The 12,804-nt window shown below is 35.0% G+C and overlaps 1 protein-coding gene and 1 pseudogene across 1 annotated transcript; one reads left to right on the top strand and one right to left on the bottom strand.

The window, feature by feature from the left end:
- Window positions 1-429: 429 nt before the first annotated feature.
- LOC143562444 (protein MICRORCHIDIA 6-like) lies at window positions 430-6,367 on the top strand. The gene is made up of 20 exons (XM_077050237.1): window positions 430-594; window positions 1,867-2,167; window positions 2,252-2,326; window positions 2,414-2,448; window positions 2,538-2,616; window positions 2,718-2,807; window positions 2,898-2,973; window positions 3,079-3,157; window positions 3,240-3,374; window positions 3,467-3,565; window positions 3,651-3,752; window positions 3,836-3,979; window positions 4,092-4,184; window positions 4,285-4,336; window positions 4,421-4,532; window positions 4,623-4,876; window positions 4,966-5,042; window positions 5,120-5,181; window positions 5,292-5,334; window positions 6,035-6,367. Exons 2-20 carry the CDS (start codon window positions 1,885-1,887, stop codon window positions 6,131-6,133), a joined length of 1,989 nt encoding a protein of 662 aa, XP_076906352.1. The 5' UTR covers window positions 430-594; window positions 1,867-1,884; the 3' UTR covers window positions 6,134-6,367.
- Window positions 6,368-6,777: 410 nt separating this feature from the next.
- Window positions 6,778-8,316, bottom strand: LOC143562427 (uncharacterized; annotated as a pseudogene).
- Window positions 8,317-12,804: the final 4,488 nt, after the last annotated feature.

Genomic DNA, 12,804 nt, shown 5'->3' with positions numbered 1-12,804 from the left:
GCTCTTCCGGATAATCGATCGGCCGTAATCTTAAAACGCCGGATCCGACGGAACATCAAGTAACGTGGCGCATCGTGATAGGCTACAAATTCAATCGGATCAGTTAATGTTTAGGTCGGATCCGACGTAATAATATAGCTAGTTTGAGAATTTATTTTGATCTTAAACTAGAATTGAAAAACTTTGATAAAAAATAACTAGTTTGGAAATTTTCCCCTTAACATAAATTAACATAACATATTGGGTTGGGTTAAAGATGTAGGTGCACCCGGTTGACTTACTATATTCGATGATGTTAACCTCTTCTTCCGTATCTAATTATTACTATGTCACCATACTCTAAAAAAAGTAAAAACTTTATTAACTTACAACTTTTAAGATCCGTAAATAAATAATAATATTACCCTCCGTCACTTCTTATTATTAATATTCGCACACCTGCTCTCAAACCACTTTGCCGCCACCACCACCATCACCGCCGCCGTACCACTCCGCCGGTGAACACCACCAATTCACAATCCAATTCAGTCACCGTAGCTTCCGATCACTCTCTTTCAACTGCATGTCTTCAAAAAGCACAATTTATAATTAACTGTGAGCTCAAAACCCTAATTTTCTTTTATTCTGTCGATCAGCACAGTATTTATCTGCTGGTAGCTAATGGTTATTATTATTAGCTTGTTTACCTGCTGTAACATGTAATTTCATTTTGCTAATTTTTGCTAATTTTAATTTTCATGTTTAGGGTTTTTTAATAGCTAAATCGGATTTAACTTGTGTTGAAAGAGTTATAAGTTAATCGTTTATAGTAATGTACTATGTGTATTGATATAAATTCTCATAATTATTAGGATTTAAGTGGTAATAGAAGCTAGGTTATAATAATTTAGGGCTTTTTAAGTTGTCTTTAATTGTTTCCATTATAAGGTGTGAAACAGCTGGTTTTTCGTGTGTGCCGGAGCGCGTTTTACTTGATATTATGGTCTAGACTTGTATGTTTACTTTTGTTAGTCGGACGGCTTTTGTAAACATTTGTTTGATTATGCCTTTATATTTGTTTTTTTAGTTTCGTTTGATTCCGTCGATCGACAAAGTTTTTATCTGCTGGTACTTAAACTTTATTATAATTAGCTTGTTTATCTGCTGTAACAATTAATTTGATTTTCCTAATTCTTTTTTCTTTTCATGTTTAGGGTTTTTTAAATAGCTAAATCAGTTTTAACTTGTGACGCAAGAGTTGTTAGTCGCACGGCTTCTGTAAACGTTTGTTTGATTATGCACCTTTTAAGTTCATTGAAAGTTTATCAAGTCGAAAGTTTTTTAGATTCAGCTGCAGTTTTTAAAGTTTTCTACACCCTTGAATCTTTCTGATTGTAGAAAAAAATACTATTTGTCTATTATCTATTCAAGGCATATTTCAAGATTGAACTATCTTTATGATCTACTTCATGTTTACAATGTATTTTAAATGATTTTGTGATGTTCTTATTGATGCTTTATTTATTGGTAATGTTTTTCTAAAGCCTTGGCAATCCGTTTCCTTGGAAATTAAGAATCTGCACTGCACACCGTTAAATTTGTCAAATTGAAGAACAATTTTTATGATCTATATCATGTTTAAAATGTATTTCGTGTGTATGTAATGCTTGACAAAGTAATTAGAATGTTTCCATGCATATTTGAAATGTGATTTGTGATGTTCTTGTCAATGTGTTCTTTATTAGTAATTTTTTTGTAAAGCCTCAGCAATCTGTTAACTTGGAAATCGTGATCTTTTATAGATTTTTAGTTATCGTGTTAAATTACCTTTTATGTAACGACCTGCATTTAGTAACATACTAACTCGCTTTCCTGATTCGTTCGCAGTGAATAAAATAAGTCTGCATGGACATTTCTGAGTTCTTTAGTGATTATGATCAACCCGACGTGGATGCAAATGGTGTTAAGCTGGAAACAATTGCAGGTGAAGGCTCGCTTAAACAAAAGCAAAATCATAATGAAGAAAATAGGAGCTCTACAGGCACTAGTGTGTTGGATCAAGAACAATCACCAGTAGATGATGCCAATCTATGTTCCACCTCACCAATATGTGCTGCACCACTCTGTAGACAATTCTGGAAAGCCGGGGCTTACAATGATGATCTTGCTCCAAAGTCCACAACTAAATGTATTACCTATTTTCTTACTCTTATATTATATAGCGTATCTGTATATATTTTCCGAACTTAATGATTTGTAATTTATATGACAGCGGGATCTAGTTATCTGCACATACACCCGAAATTCCTTCATTCGAATGCAACTTCTCATAAATGGGCATTTGGTGGTATGTTGAGCTTAACTTGATATTTTGTTTTTATTTAGCTGCAAGTTTTCTCATGTTTAATGAATTCTGTTAATTTTTATCTTGCAGCTATTGCAGAGCTTATTGACAATGCTGTGGATGAGGTAATTAGCTTTGGTATTATATTATCACTTTTGTGATTTATGCTATAATGGTATTTGATTTTATGTTTTGGTATGCTCATTTATTGTAGATACAAAATGACGCGACATATGTAATTATAGACAAAAAAGTTAATCCAAGAGATGGAAGTACAGCATTGCTAATTCAAGGTAAAAGATTTTTTAGATGAATTATTGTTGTGTTTTTTAGGTTTTGTTTGGCACTTATGCTTTTGAGGTAGTGAGACTGATCATTAATTTACTTAATTTAGATGATGGGGGTGGGATGGATCCGGAAGCAATGCGTCATTGTTTGAGTTTCGGGTTTTCAGATAAGAAGTCAAAGTTTGCAATTGGGAAGTGTATGTTTTCTTGATATTCAACTTTGATTGTCATATTTCATTGTTTGTTTTGTCCTTCATTTTGATTGGTTGACTTGTAGACAAGTTCAGATGGAAATGGTTTCAAGACCAGTACAATGAGGCTTGGAGCGGATGTGATAGTTTTCAGCCGTCACTTAACTGGCAGGTTTGACTTTGTTAGCATCCTTGTATCTTTATATTTTTTGTTAATTTTTGTGGATTAAAGTTATCATCTTTTTTTTTTTAATTTATTTTGTTTTATTTATGACAGTGTATTAACTCAAAGTATCGGACTTTTATCATACACATTTTTAACCCAAGCAGGCTATGACAGGATAGTAGTCCCAATGGTTTGAATTTATTTCAGTTTGGTTTACTATAAAAAGGCACTTTATGAATAAATCTAATATTTATCATATTAATAATATGCAGGTGCACTACAAGTTCAACTTTATGACGGGAGCTTTTGATCCCTTGCATTCAGATAGTAAAGAAAACCCTAATTCAAACCTATCTGTTATTTTGAAATGGTCTCCGTATTCAACAGAAGAAGAGCTACTGAAGCAAGTAAGCCTGATTTAAAATAATTTACAGTTGATTTCACTGATAGGAAATTATTAATATTTCACATTGAAACATAACGACATCTTTTTTTTTAGTTTGATGATGTTGGTTCTCATGGCACGAAAGTCATCATATACAATTTATGGCTTGATGGTGACGGTAATATGGAGCTTGATTTTGAGACAGATCCCGAGGTTTCAATCCTATTCCTACTTTATTTTCCTCATATTATGTGTATGTGTGTGTTCATGTGTGCATATGACTGAATAATTGGTTCAGGATATCTGTATTACTTGGGATGGAAAAAGTAAATTTAAAGAAGGCTCTCGTATGGCAGCAACTGAACAGCACCTTGCTAATCGGCTTCGTTGTTCTCTTCGTGTAAGTTTTTTATTTATATTTTTTCCATTTTCATTCTAGTTATCCTTTTCCACTAATTTTTTTATATTTTGATCTTGATTCAGGCATACTTATCCATTTTGTACTTGAAATTACCGGATACTTTTGCTATGGTATTGCGAGGGAAAGTCGTTCTCTACCATAATATTGCTAATGACTTAAAGCACACAGAATTTATCATGTATAGACCTCAAAGTGATGGATCCGAGGTTGTATTGTATTAATATATACTTCAATATTTGGTCTTTACTTTTATATTTTATTATAATATATAAATATGCACTAATATCTACCCATGGTTGAATTCTATGATAAATTCAGAATGCAGTGGTTACAACGATAGGGTTTGATAAGGAGGCCCCGAATGTTAGTGTGCATGGATTTAACATCTATCACAAGAACCGTCTGATACTGGTGATTCACTCGCTCCTCTTCAAAATTTTATTTAAATATATTTATCTCTAAAAGGGGTCTTTTTGTTTATAGTTTTTGAAAATTTGATGTTTTTTCCCAGCCATTTCAACCAGTTGTCCTTTTTGCTGACAGCCGAGGCAGAGGTGTTATTGGTAAGATTTTGTATGCAGTGTTTTTTTTCCCAAAGAATTTGTGTTTATGGTTTTATATTTAACAATCTTAACGGTTTCTTGCAGGTGTTCTCGAAGCAAATTTTATTGAGCCAACACACAATAAACAAGATTTTGAGAAAACCTCACTTTTTCAAAAACTTGTGGCCCGTTTGAAAGAAATGACATGGGAATACTGGTAAGTGATTTCTTGATTTATACACAGTATATACTACATTATTCTTTTAAAATGTTTCTTGATTCTAAAGTAGTTGTTAAAAAACTTCAGGGATTATCATTGCGGGCTGATTGGGTATCAAATCAAGAAAAAAGCCCGCCCTCCAACTCCGGGTTTATCTAATTTCATTCATCAGCATGTTGACGATTTTTCAATAAAAAGGAGAAATGCAACTAATACTGGGCCCACTGATAAAAAAGCACCATTTATACCTACTGTAAACAGCAAGTCCGCTCTTTATTCCAACCCCTCTTTACTGAAACCAGTAGAGTTAAAACAAAGCGTTCCACCAGGTTTCAAAGAAGGTAAGAAACAGTTAATTATAAATCTTAAAAAAAAATCAGTTTCGCTAGTGTATTTTGTTTCATCACCTGTGCTTCGTGAATCTTTAAAGGGTCGAACTTGAAAAGGAAGTTGGGTGACGAGTCTCCAAATTTTCACTCGGAGGTGGTTAATGTCGGCTCTACTCAGGTAAATATAATATTCCTAGTTTTTTAGTGCATAAGATTGACATTTACTAATTAGTTTTGTTATTATCATGTGTGTAGACTAATTCAGCACACAACGGAGTGTTAAAGGTGATAGACGAAAACAAAAAGCTTAAAGCCCAGTAAGTATAATTTAGTATATTTTCTACTTTTTGATTTTCTGACATTTTTCACTGTTAATAGACAGAATATTAATGTTTTTTTATTGTTTCAAAATTATTTATTTTATCAGATGCATGGAGTTTGAGAAAGCAGAAGAAGAGCTTACAAACAAGGTAAACATTAGCTCATAGTTTTGTATATAATGCATAGATTTGGCGGTTTTAACCCTTTTTGCTCTAAATGGGTTGGTTCGGTTCGTGCCTTATCACTAAGGGGTTGTTTGGGATTCCTTATTTTGGCCTCCTTTTAACTTATGGAAAAGTCATACGTTACAAAGTTGTAACTTATCCAACTTTTCACTCACATCAAAAGGACACCCAAACATCATTTTTTTTATTCAAAAAAAAGTCATAAGGAGGCCAAAATTAGGATTACCGGTCAAATGGGTAAATATCATAAAGTGCAAACGGGTTGAAACTTGAAAGTTGATTCGGGTTGTGTAAAAAATATATTAGTGTTAATGCATTATTATTTATTTCGACCCTCTATATGGGTATTTATTATTATCACTAACCGGCCAAATGGCTAATATCATAAAAGGCAAACGGGTTGAAAGTTGATTCGGGTTGTGTATTATTACTAAATTTATCTAACAAAAAATGCATTATTATTAATTCTGATTCTTTTTGCCATATGGGTTGGTTCTGGTTGTGTAGTGTCACTAACCGGTCAAATGAGTAATATCATAAAAAGGAAATGTGCTGAAAGTTGTTTCGGGCTTGTGTATTAGTGTTTAATGCATTATTATTTTTTTGATTTTGTAACTGATGGAAAGTGAGAATTTTGATTTGACTGTTTATGTACGTGTAACAGGTGGATCAGCTTAAAAAGGCACTGGGAGATGCGAACACAGAGTGCGCTCGAATATTGGCTGAATTGATGGAGCTGGAGGTGATGAAGATGGAGGATTAACTAGTTAGCTAGTTAGATGTAACATCATGCGTGTTTTGATAAAAGATTGGCCTTTAGCTTAGGAAAACGCCTTCGCTATAAGATTCCAACATTTTGTGGATTTCGACTGTTGAACCTGGAATCTTGAACGATTTGGTCTTCATAAAATTCATTGTCTTGACTTCTGATGTTTGTACTTTGTAAGATTCATGCAGTAAATTTACATGGTGGGTTTGACTGTTTTGTTAAGGATATTATGCTATGCAACTTGTGATAGTTTATTAGAGTTTACTTTTTAGTTGCTAATTTCATATCAAAGTTGGACAATTTACTCTACAATTATATGTTAGAAATGAGTAGTCATATCGTAAATGGTAAAATTGTCCGGTGTGGATGCCTGATCACCGCTTAGGTTGACAGCATGCCGCTATGAGGACTGCTTGTCAGCCATGCTGAAGGATGTGTCATGAACTGAATACATACGCGAATATATATAATCATTCGTAACTTCCATTACATAACCAGACAATGATGCAGAATCGACGCTCTACACACCAATCCGTTAACAAAAATAGCATAGATTAAAGTCCCAAATCCGAATATAACTAGAAAAAAATCCAACAAAAACATTTAAATCAAACAAAACCAAAATTGTTCGGTAACACTTATTCCTGCATAACTCCATCACCTTCCTCATCACTTAGATTAAGCTCATCAAGCAATTCTTCCATAGGCACAGTAGGCAAATCATCCTCACCATCCGTCATCGACGACCCCATTTCCGACTTCACATACTCTTTATTCCGATACAACGAAATATTAAACCGCATATCAGGATTCTCCTCAAGATCCCTAAAAAACTCTTCATACTCGTTATTTTTCTTCTCTTCATCAGCCCGCCCTCGGGTCGCACTCACATCAACCTCCATATCAATTTGCTTAACCTTCCAAGTCCGAGGCTTCCCCCGCTTCTTCAGCCTCTGTTCCTCTTAACTTTTCTTGACCAAAATAACCTCTGGAATCACAAGCCATTTATACTTATCAATCTCCACGTCATTATTATTAGCCGCGTGCAGGTCATAACCAAGGGCGTAATCACCCGCGTTCAACAACTGCCCAAGATGCATCCTCACCATAAACATTATATCATTCTTCCCAAAATCCGACACGCGCGCCACCTGTACATCCGCCTTCACATACTTTGCCCGTTTCTCCGCGTTATTCGGACTCGGCTCAACATCCAAAACCACATACTCCACTAGCTGTTTCGATGAAACAAGTGGCGTAAATGCGGCTTCCCAGTATTTGTCAGCACTGAGGAAACATTCCCGTAGTGTTAACAGGTCAAGTAACGCAATACTGTTGCTAATCTTCGTGCAAATAACAAGCGGACCGAAGTTTCCTAAACTAGACGCGAGTGTTGGAGGGAGACAAATGAGATCTTCACGGCAAACCGGGCAAATCTCGACTGAAAACGTGTACTTGTAGTTATAATTATTACTTTTTGTATCTTGTGACACGAGTTGTTTATCATGGCGGCTCTTACTCGGGACGACTTTTTGAATGAACTCGACAAACTTAACCGCGTGACTACGGTTGGAAAAAAAGAAGTCGATACCGCGGTCCATTTGTCTGATACGAATGGCGCGAACCACAGCATCGTGTTTGAGGATAAGTTGTTCAAGATAGAAGAACGTGCGTCGGTGAGACACGTGTTGCCTGAGCTGGACCGCAGCGACCCACTGGTCTGGGTTGGCTTGGACCCGAGAACACGACTCGCACATTTGGTCTTGAACCACGTACTCGACCATGTAAGCCTGTTCGAGAACCGCACCGTTAAGGACCTCTTTTTGGACTCTGAGTTTGACTTTGACTCGTTTGGAGTGCGGTTCGGTCCAGATGAATTCAGCATCAATGAGCCTGACTTTGTTTAGGTTTTTTAGTCGTTTGACACAAAAAGTCAACAGCTCTTTTGACTCGAGTTGCGCTTTGATCCAGGTGCGTGGTGGTTGTAAGTAGCAGTCACACTCAGGGCAGTGGATTATTGTTAGGTGTTTTTGTAGGCCCTCAGTTATGTCGACTTCTGAACGAAGGCACTTGACACACATATTGGCTGCGTTTGGGGCCATTAATATTCCACATTTGCAGCATAAGACGGTTCCTATGGTTTGCTGTACTGTAAACATTCCTGTTTCTCCGGCCATTTCTGAAAAACATAAGTCAACAAAATAAATAACAGTCTTATAAAATTGTTTATAAATGTTTAGCTATTGTCTACAACTTGAAGTTGTTACTGATTAGTGCAAAACCATGATTCAACTAGATTGTTGTGTTCATAGGTAAAACAATGAAATTTGATTGCATCTTTCAACATTTGCCAATGCAATAACTGCAGCATATTTTCTGTCTATATGTAAAACAGATCATATGCAAACTCATTGTGTATATTTGACGTTTAGAGGCGATTGAATGAATAATGTCCAACCCAGCCCGAATAAACCCGAGACCCAAATAGACCCCAACACGAAGCCGTCTGCAACAATTCGGATTGGTTCTGCAGTTGCAAGTTAACTCGAGAAACTTAGCAAACAGCCCATCAAAAATCCCGGCAATTATTGGTATGTTATATGATGCTTAATTTGAAACAGCCATTGTGCGTACATGCGTGTGCGTACATGTGCATACGCATGTAAAGACCCGGCCATGAGTTGGTTAAAATTGTTTGTTATGCTGTGCGTACCAGATCGTTTACTTTTATTTCAGTTTGAGACTTGAGAGTCCATTAAAGTGTATGAACTTTTTTATTTATTTGTTGAATGTAACTCGAAACTCAATCCGCATTGCACCCGAAACCTGAACAGCGAGCCAACCTATAAACGGTTAATTTCTAAACTAGTTAACTTGCTTACACGATAAGACTGAAAACGAACACAACCAGCAAAAATCAAATAAATAATTGTAGATCAATTAGACTAACCTAATTGGACATTTTAACAGGAACAAAAGCAGCATAAAATAAACATCGTTCGACTACCTACAGATAAAACTAGATAATAAAAAAACAGTAGCAGTACGTTGATTGAATGAAATTGAAGCCAAGACGGAGGAGGTAGGAATGAATATTATTATTATTATTATGTTTGAGAGGCGGTTAAGGCTTCTGTTGTGTAAATTAATAATATCTTGGTCACATTCACATTCACAAACTTAATAATCAGGTCATGTGTGACGGCCCAATAGTTTTTACTGGGTCAAAAATTGGTAGGCTAAGTCCAACCCATTATTTCAAGTTCAACCCCTAACTCCCCAAGACTCGCTCGGGCACTATGAGAGCATAGGTAGATGGTGCCCATGGTGTTAAAACAACGGCCGACTTTTTTTTGGCAATGGTTTCACACACACTTTTTTAATATTTATACACCCTTTTAACACACTTTATCTTCTACATACATCCTATAAAGAATGTATGAATAACACATCTCTTTTTTTTTTAGAAAAAACAAAATTTATTTCTATTTATTCTATTCAACCCACAATTTAAAGTCACGCTTTTATAAATAAAATAAATTACACCCTCACAAACTCTACAAAAAATTCAACTCAAAATATAAATAATGGATTACCGCATCCTCCTCACTGATAATAGATTGTTACAACCAAATTTTTGCAGCTAACGGTGCCATGACGAATGACGAGGTGGTTACGAGTGCGTGTGAGTTCGCGACCAAGTATCTGAAAAATTGTTCGTTCTCACCGTATAGCCGCGAACTCTCATTTGATGAAAGATCAATTCGATGACCCGCCGAGATACAACAATCCCGATAATTTTGCGCGTTGTTTATGGATGACTAAATATTTATTTGTGCATATTATCGAAGATTTTGAGCGTGAGTTTGATTACCTTCAACAAAAATCTGACGCAAGAGGGACGCTTTGATCCACCGCTATTTAAAAGTGTACTTCAGCGATACGTGTGCTCGCCTACAGAAACACGACCGACATTGACGCGGGTACTCAAAGATGAACGAGAAAATAACACAAGACACCCTGGAGAATTTCTGCTACGGTATATTTTTATTTTAAACAAATTATTTCACGTGCCATATGTTTAAAAAGTATTTAGTTATATATATATATATAGGGTGGGATTTAGAGGGAACTTGTTTTAATGAGAGAACTAGAGAACTCCATTAAAACCATTGATTTTCATTGATCAATGGATGAAAATAAGGGAAGGGGGAAAAGAAAAAAAAACATGGGCTTTTAATGTAGATGGGTAAAATCGTCTCATAAATATCTCTCTGTTCCCTCTCTCAAACTCTCAATCGTGTCTGTTCACTTCGTTTGTCTTCAAATCGATGATCTAGGGTTTCGATTCATCCAGATCTGTTGCAAAATCTAGCACAAATCAGAAGAACAATAACAGATAAACGATTGTAATCTTCAGCAATCCAATTGTCGCTCGTGTTCGTTCTCCTCGTTACTCAGAGTTAGGGTTTTCACTTCGTATAGAGAAATCATGCAAATCGTCTGATATAAAAGCGAATAATATGAGAAATCAAGTGAATCGATCTGCAATTCCACTAGGTAAACCTAATTTCACATATTTCAATCTTATTACACATAAATCTGCAGTAAACTCAATTTGTCTCTATTCTTTTTGTGTTCGTTTTTTTCAATCGGGAACAATATATCCTAACGATCACAAACGGAAGTCACAGACAACACATATGCTTATATGAGTTCATTTATTTGTTGATTATTGCACATGTGCATTCCACGAATCATTTTTTTTACGATACATTTTTAAGATATGTTAGTCGAACACAACAATTTTACAGTATGTGTGAATATCCGGTTATAATGCATATGTGTATGTTGATGCATCTAATTGTATTTGTTGATTATTGCACATATGCAGTAAATTATCGTGCGTTTAACTGCACCAGGGAAGGTGGAGATGACGGTATGTGTGAATATCCGGTTATAATGCATATATGTATGTTGATGCATCTAATTGTATTTATTGATTATTGCACATATGCAGTAAATTAATCGTGTGTTTAACTGCACCAGGGAAGGTTAAAGGTCTAGAAAACTGAAAAATGTGACATTGTTGGGCAAGTAACACGAGCATGGCGAAGAAAATGAGGCGGAGATGACGGTATGATCTATAGAATGCATAATTGCATGACATATCATTAGTATTACATATATGAAATACTTATAATTACATGTATATACGGTATCGCTACATTACATATGTGCAGTAATAATATAATAAATAATTATACGTAGTCTTGATGTATTGCATACATGCATTACTGGTAATGATGTATTGTATACATGCATTACTGGTAATGATGTATTACATACATGCATTGCTACTGTATTGCTACCGTATTGCATTTAGATATTAACTGTCGACTTTAATTTACATACAGGTGCTGACGAGTATGAAGAAGAAAAGGTATCAAAAAAGGAAAATGAAAAGAATTATAAAATTAAAGAAAGCAATTGTTGGAAGATGCAAGAAAGACATAAATGAAAGAGGCACCGACAAGATTAATTGAAAAGTGTCAATTGTTTGGTAGAATTGTTTGGTAGAATCAAATCAATTCGTGTATGAGTTTTCAAATTGGTTATGTTAGAATATTATGAATATGTATATTATGGTATGTGTATGTGGCGTTGTTGAAGACTATGTGAAATTTGTAGCCATTGTTACAATTAAAACTTGCATTCATATGTGCATAAATGCATGTAGTACAAATTGAAGTAAAACATATCATATATGTATATGACATGATCTTGTAAGGCTAGAAGGACGCCATATACCATGGAGTACAAAGACATAACACTGAAAATGTAATGTTAGCATATCTAAAATAACGTTTGATTATATCGCGTATCTTTTAGTTGCAGTGCATGTATGTACTGTATCTTTTTTAGTTGCAGTGCATGTATGTACTACAACTAAAAGAATGTTATTGCCCAATTTGTTACAAATTTTTAGCTATGATGCATATATGTAGTATATAAATACTGTTTTTGAAGGCATCATGTATTATTATTGAATGTGTGTTTATGTTTTAGGCATGCATATTTAGACATATTGCATATACGTAGTGCGCATTGTTGTATTACATATATACAAAACTAGTATATTACATATAGGGCACACTACCGTGTTACATATATGTAATACCACTGCATTACATGAAAATATTAACCCCTAACTTTAGTTTATAACCAGATGATGAAGATCTGAAACAAAAGAAGGCATCAACAAAAAATAAAACGATTTGTTGGAAAAGAAGCTAGAAAATGTCAAAAGGCCATGAAAATTGAAAAAGACAACATTGTTGGACGAGGAATATGAGTCGTATGTATAATAATGTTTAACAACTATTGGGGGTTTAACAATTGGTGTATAATATGGAGTTCACACATACAATGCTTAACATGTAAGTAAAGAATATATTACGCGCATGTAACACAAATAGCAGGTGCAGCAGCTTTCGAGGCAAATGCTTGACAGGACAGTTAACAGATGCAACTTCTTTAGCAGCTTGAACCTTTTTACAGTTGTGTGAGTCATGGTAAAAAATGGAAGTTTTACACACGACATAACCCTGGATCAGCATACGCATCATACATATTGACAACATCTTCCAATTTAATTTTTATAA

Source organism: Bidens hawaiensis, unplaced genomic scaffold (genome assembly GCF_021521415.1).
Source record: "Bidens hawaiensis isolate Kalapana, Puna unplaced genomic scaffold, B.hawaiensis_p1.1 tig00021017_1, whole genome shotgun sequence".
Classification (NCBI taxonomy): Eukaryota; Viridiplantae; Streptophyta; class Magnoliopsida; order Asterales; family Asteraceae; genus Bidens; species Bidens hawaiensis.
The sequence above is the reverse complement of the archived record's forward strand: the minus strand, read 5'-3'. Positions and strand labels throughout refer to the sequence as shown.

Bases quoted from the DNA above. Each gene is read 5' to 3' on its own strand.
- LOC143562444 (XM_077050237.1), top strand. From the start codon at position 1,885: ATGGACATTTCTGAGTTCTTTAGTGATTATGATCAACCCGACGTGGAT. The intron at 2,327-2,413 runs GTATGTTGAGCT...TTTATCTTGCAG, and splicing joins TCATAAATGGGCATTTGGTG to CTATTGCAGAGCTTATTGAC. The intron at 3,375-3,466 runs GTAAGCCTGATT...CTTTTTTTTTAG, and splicing joins AAGAAGAGCTACTGAAGCAA to TTTGATGATGTTGGTTCTCA.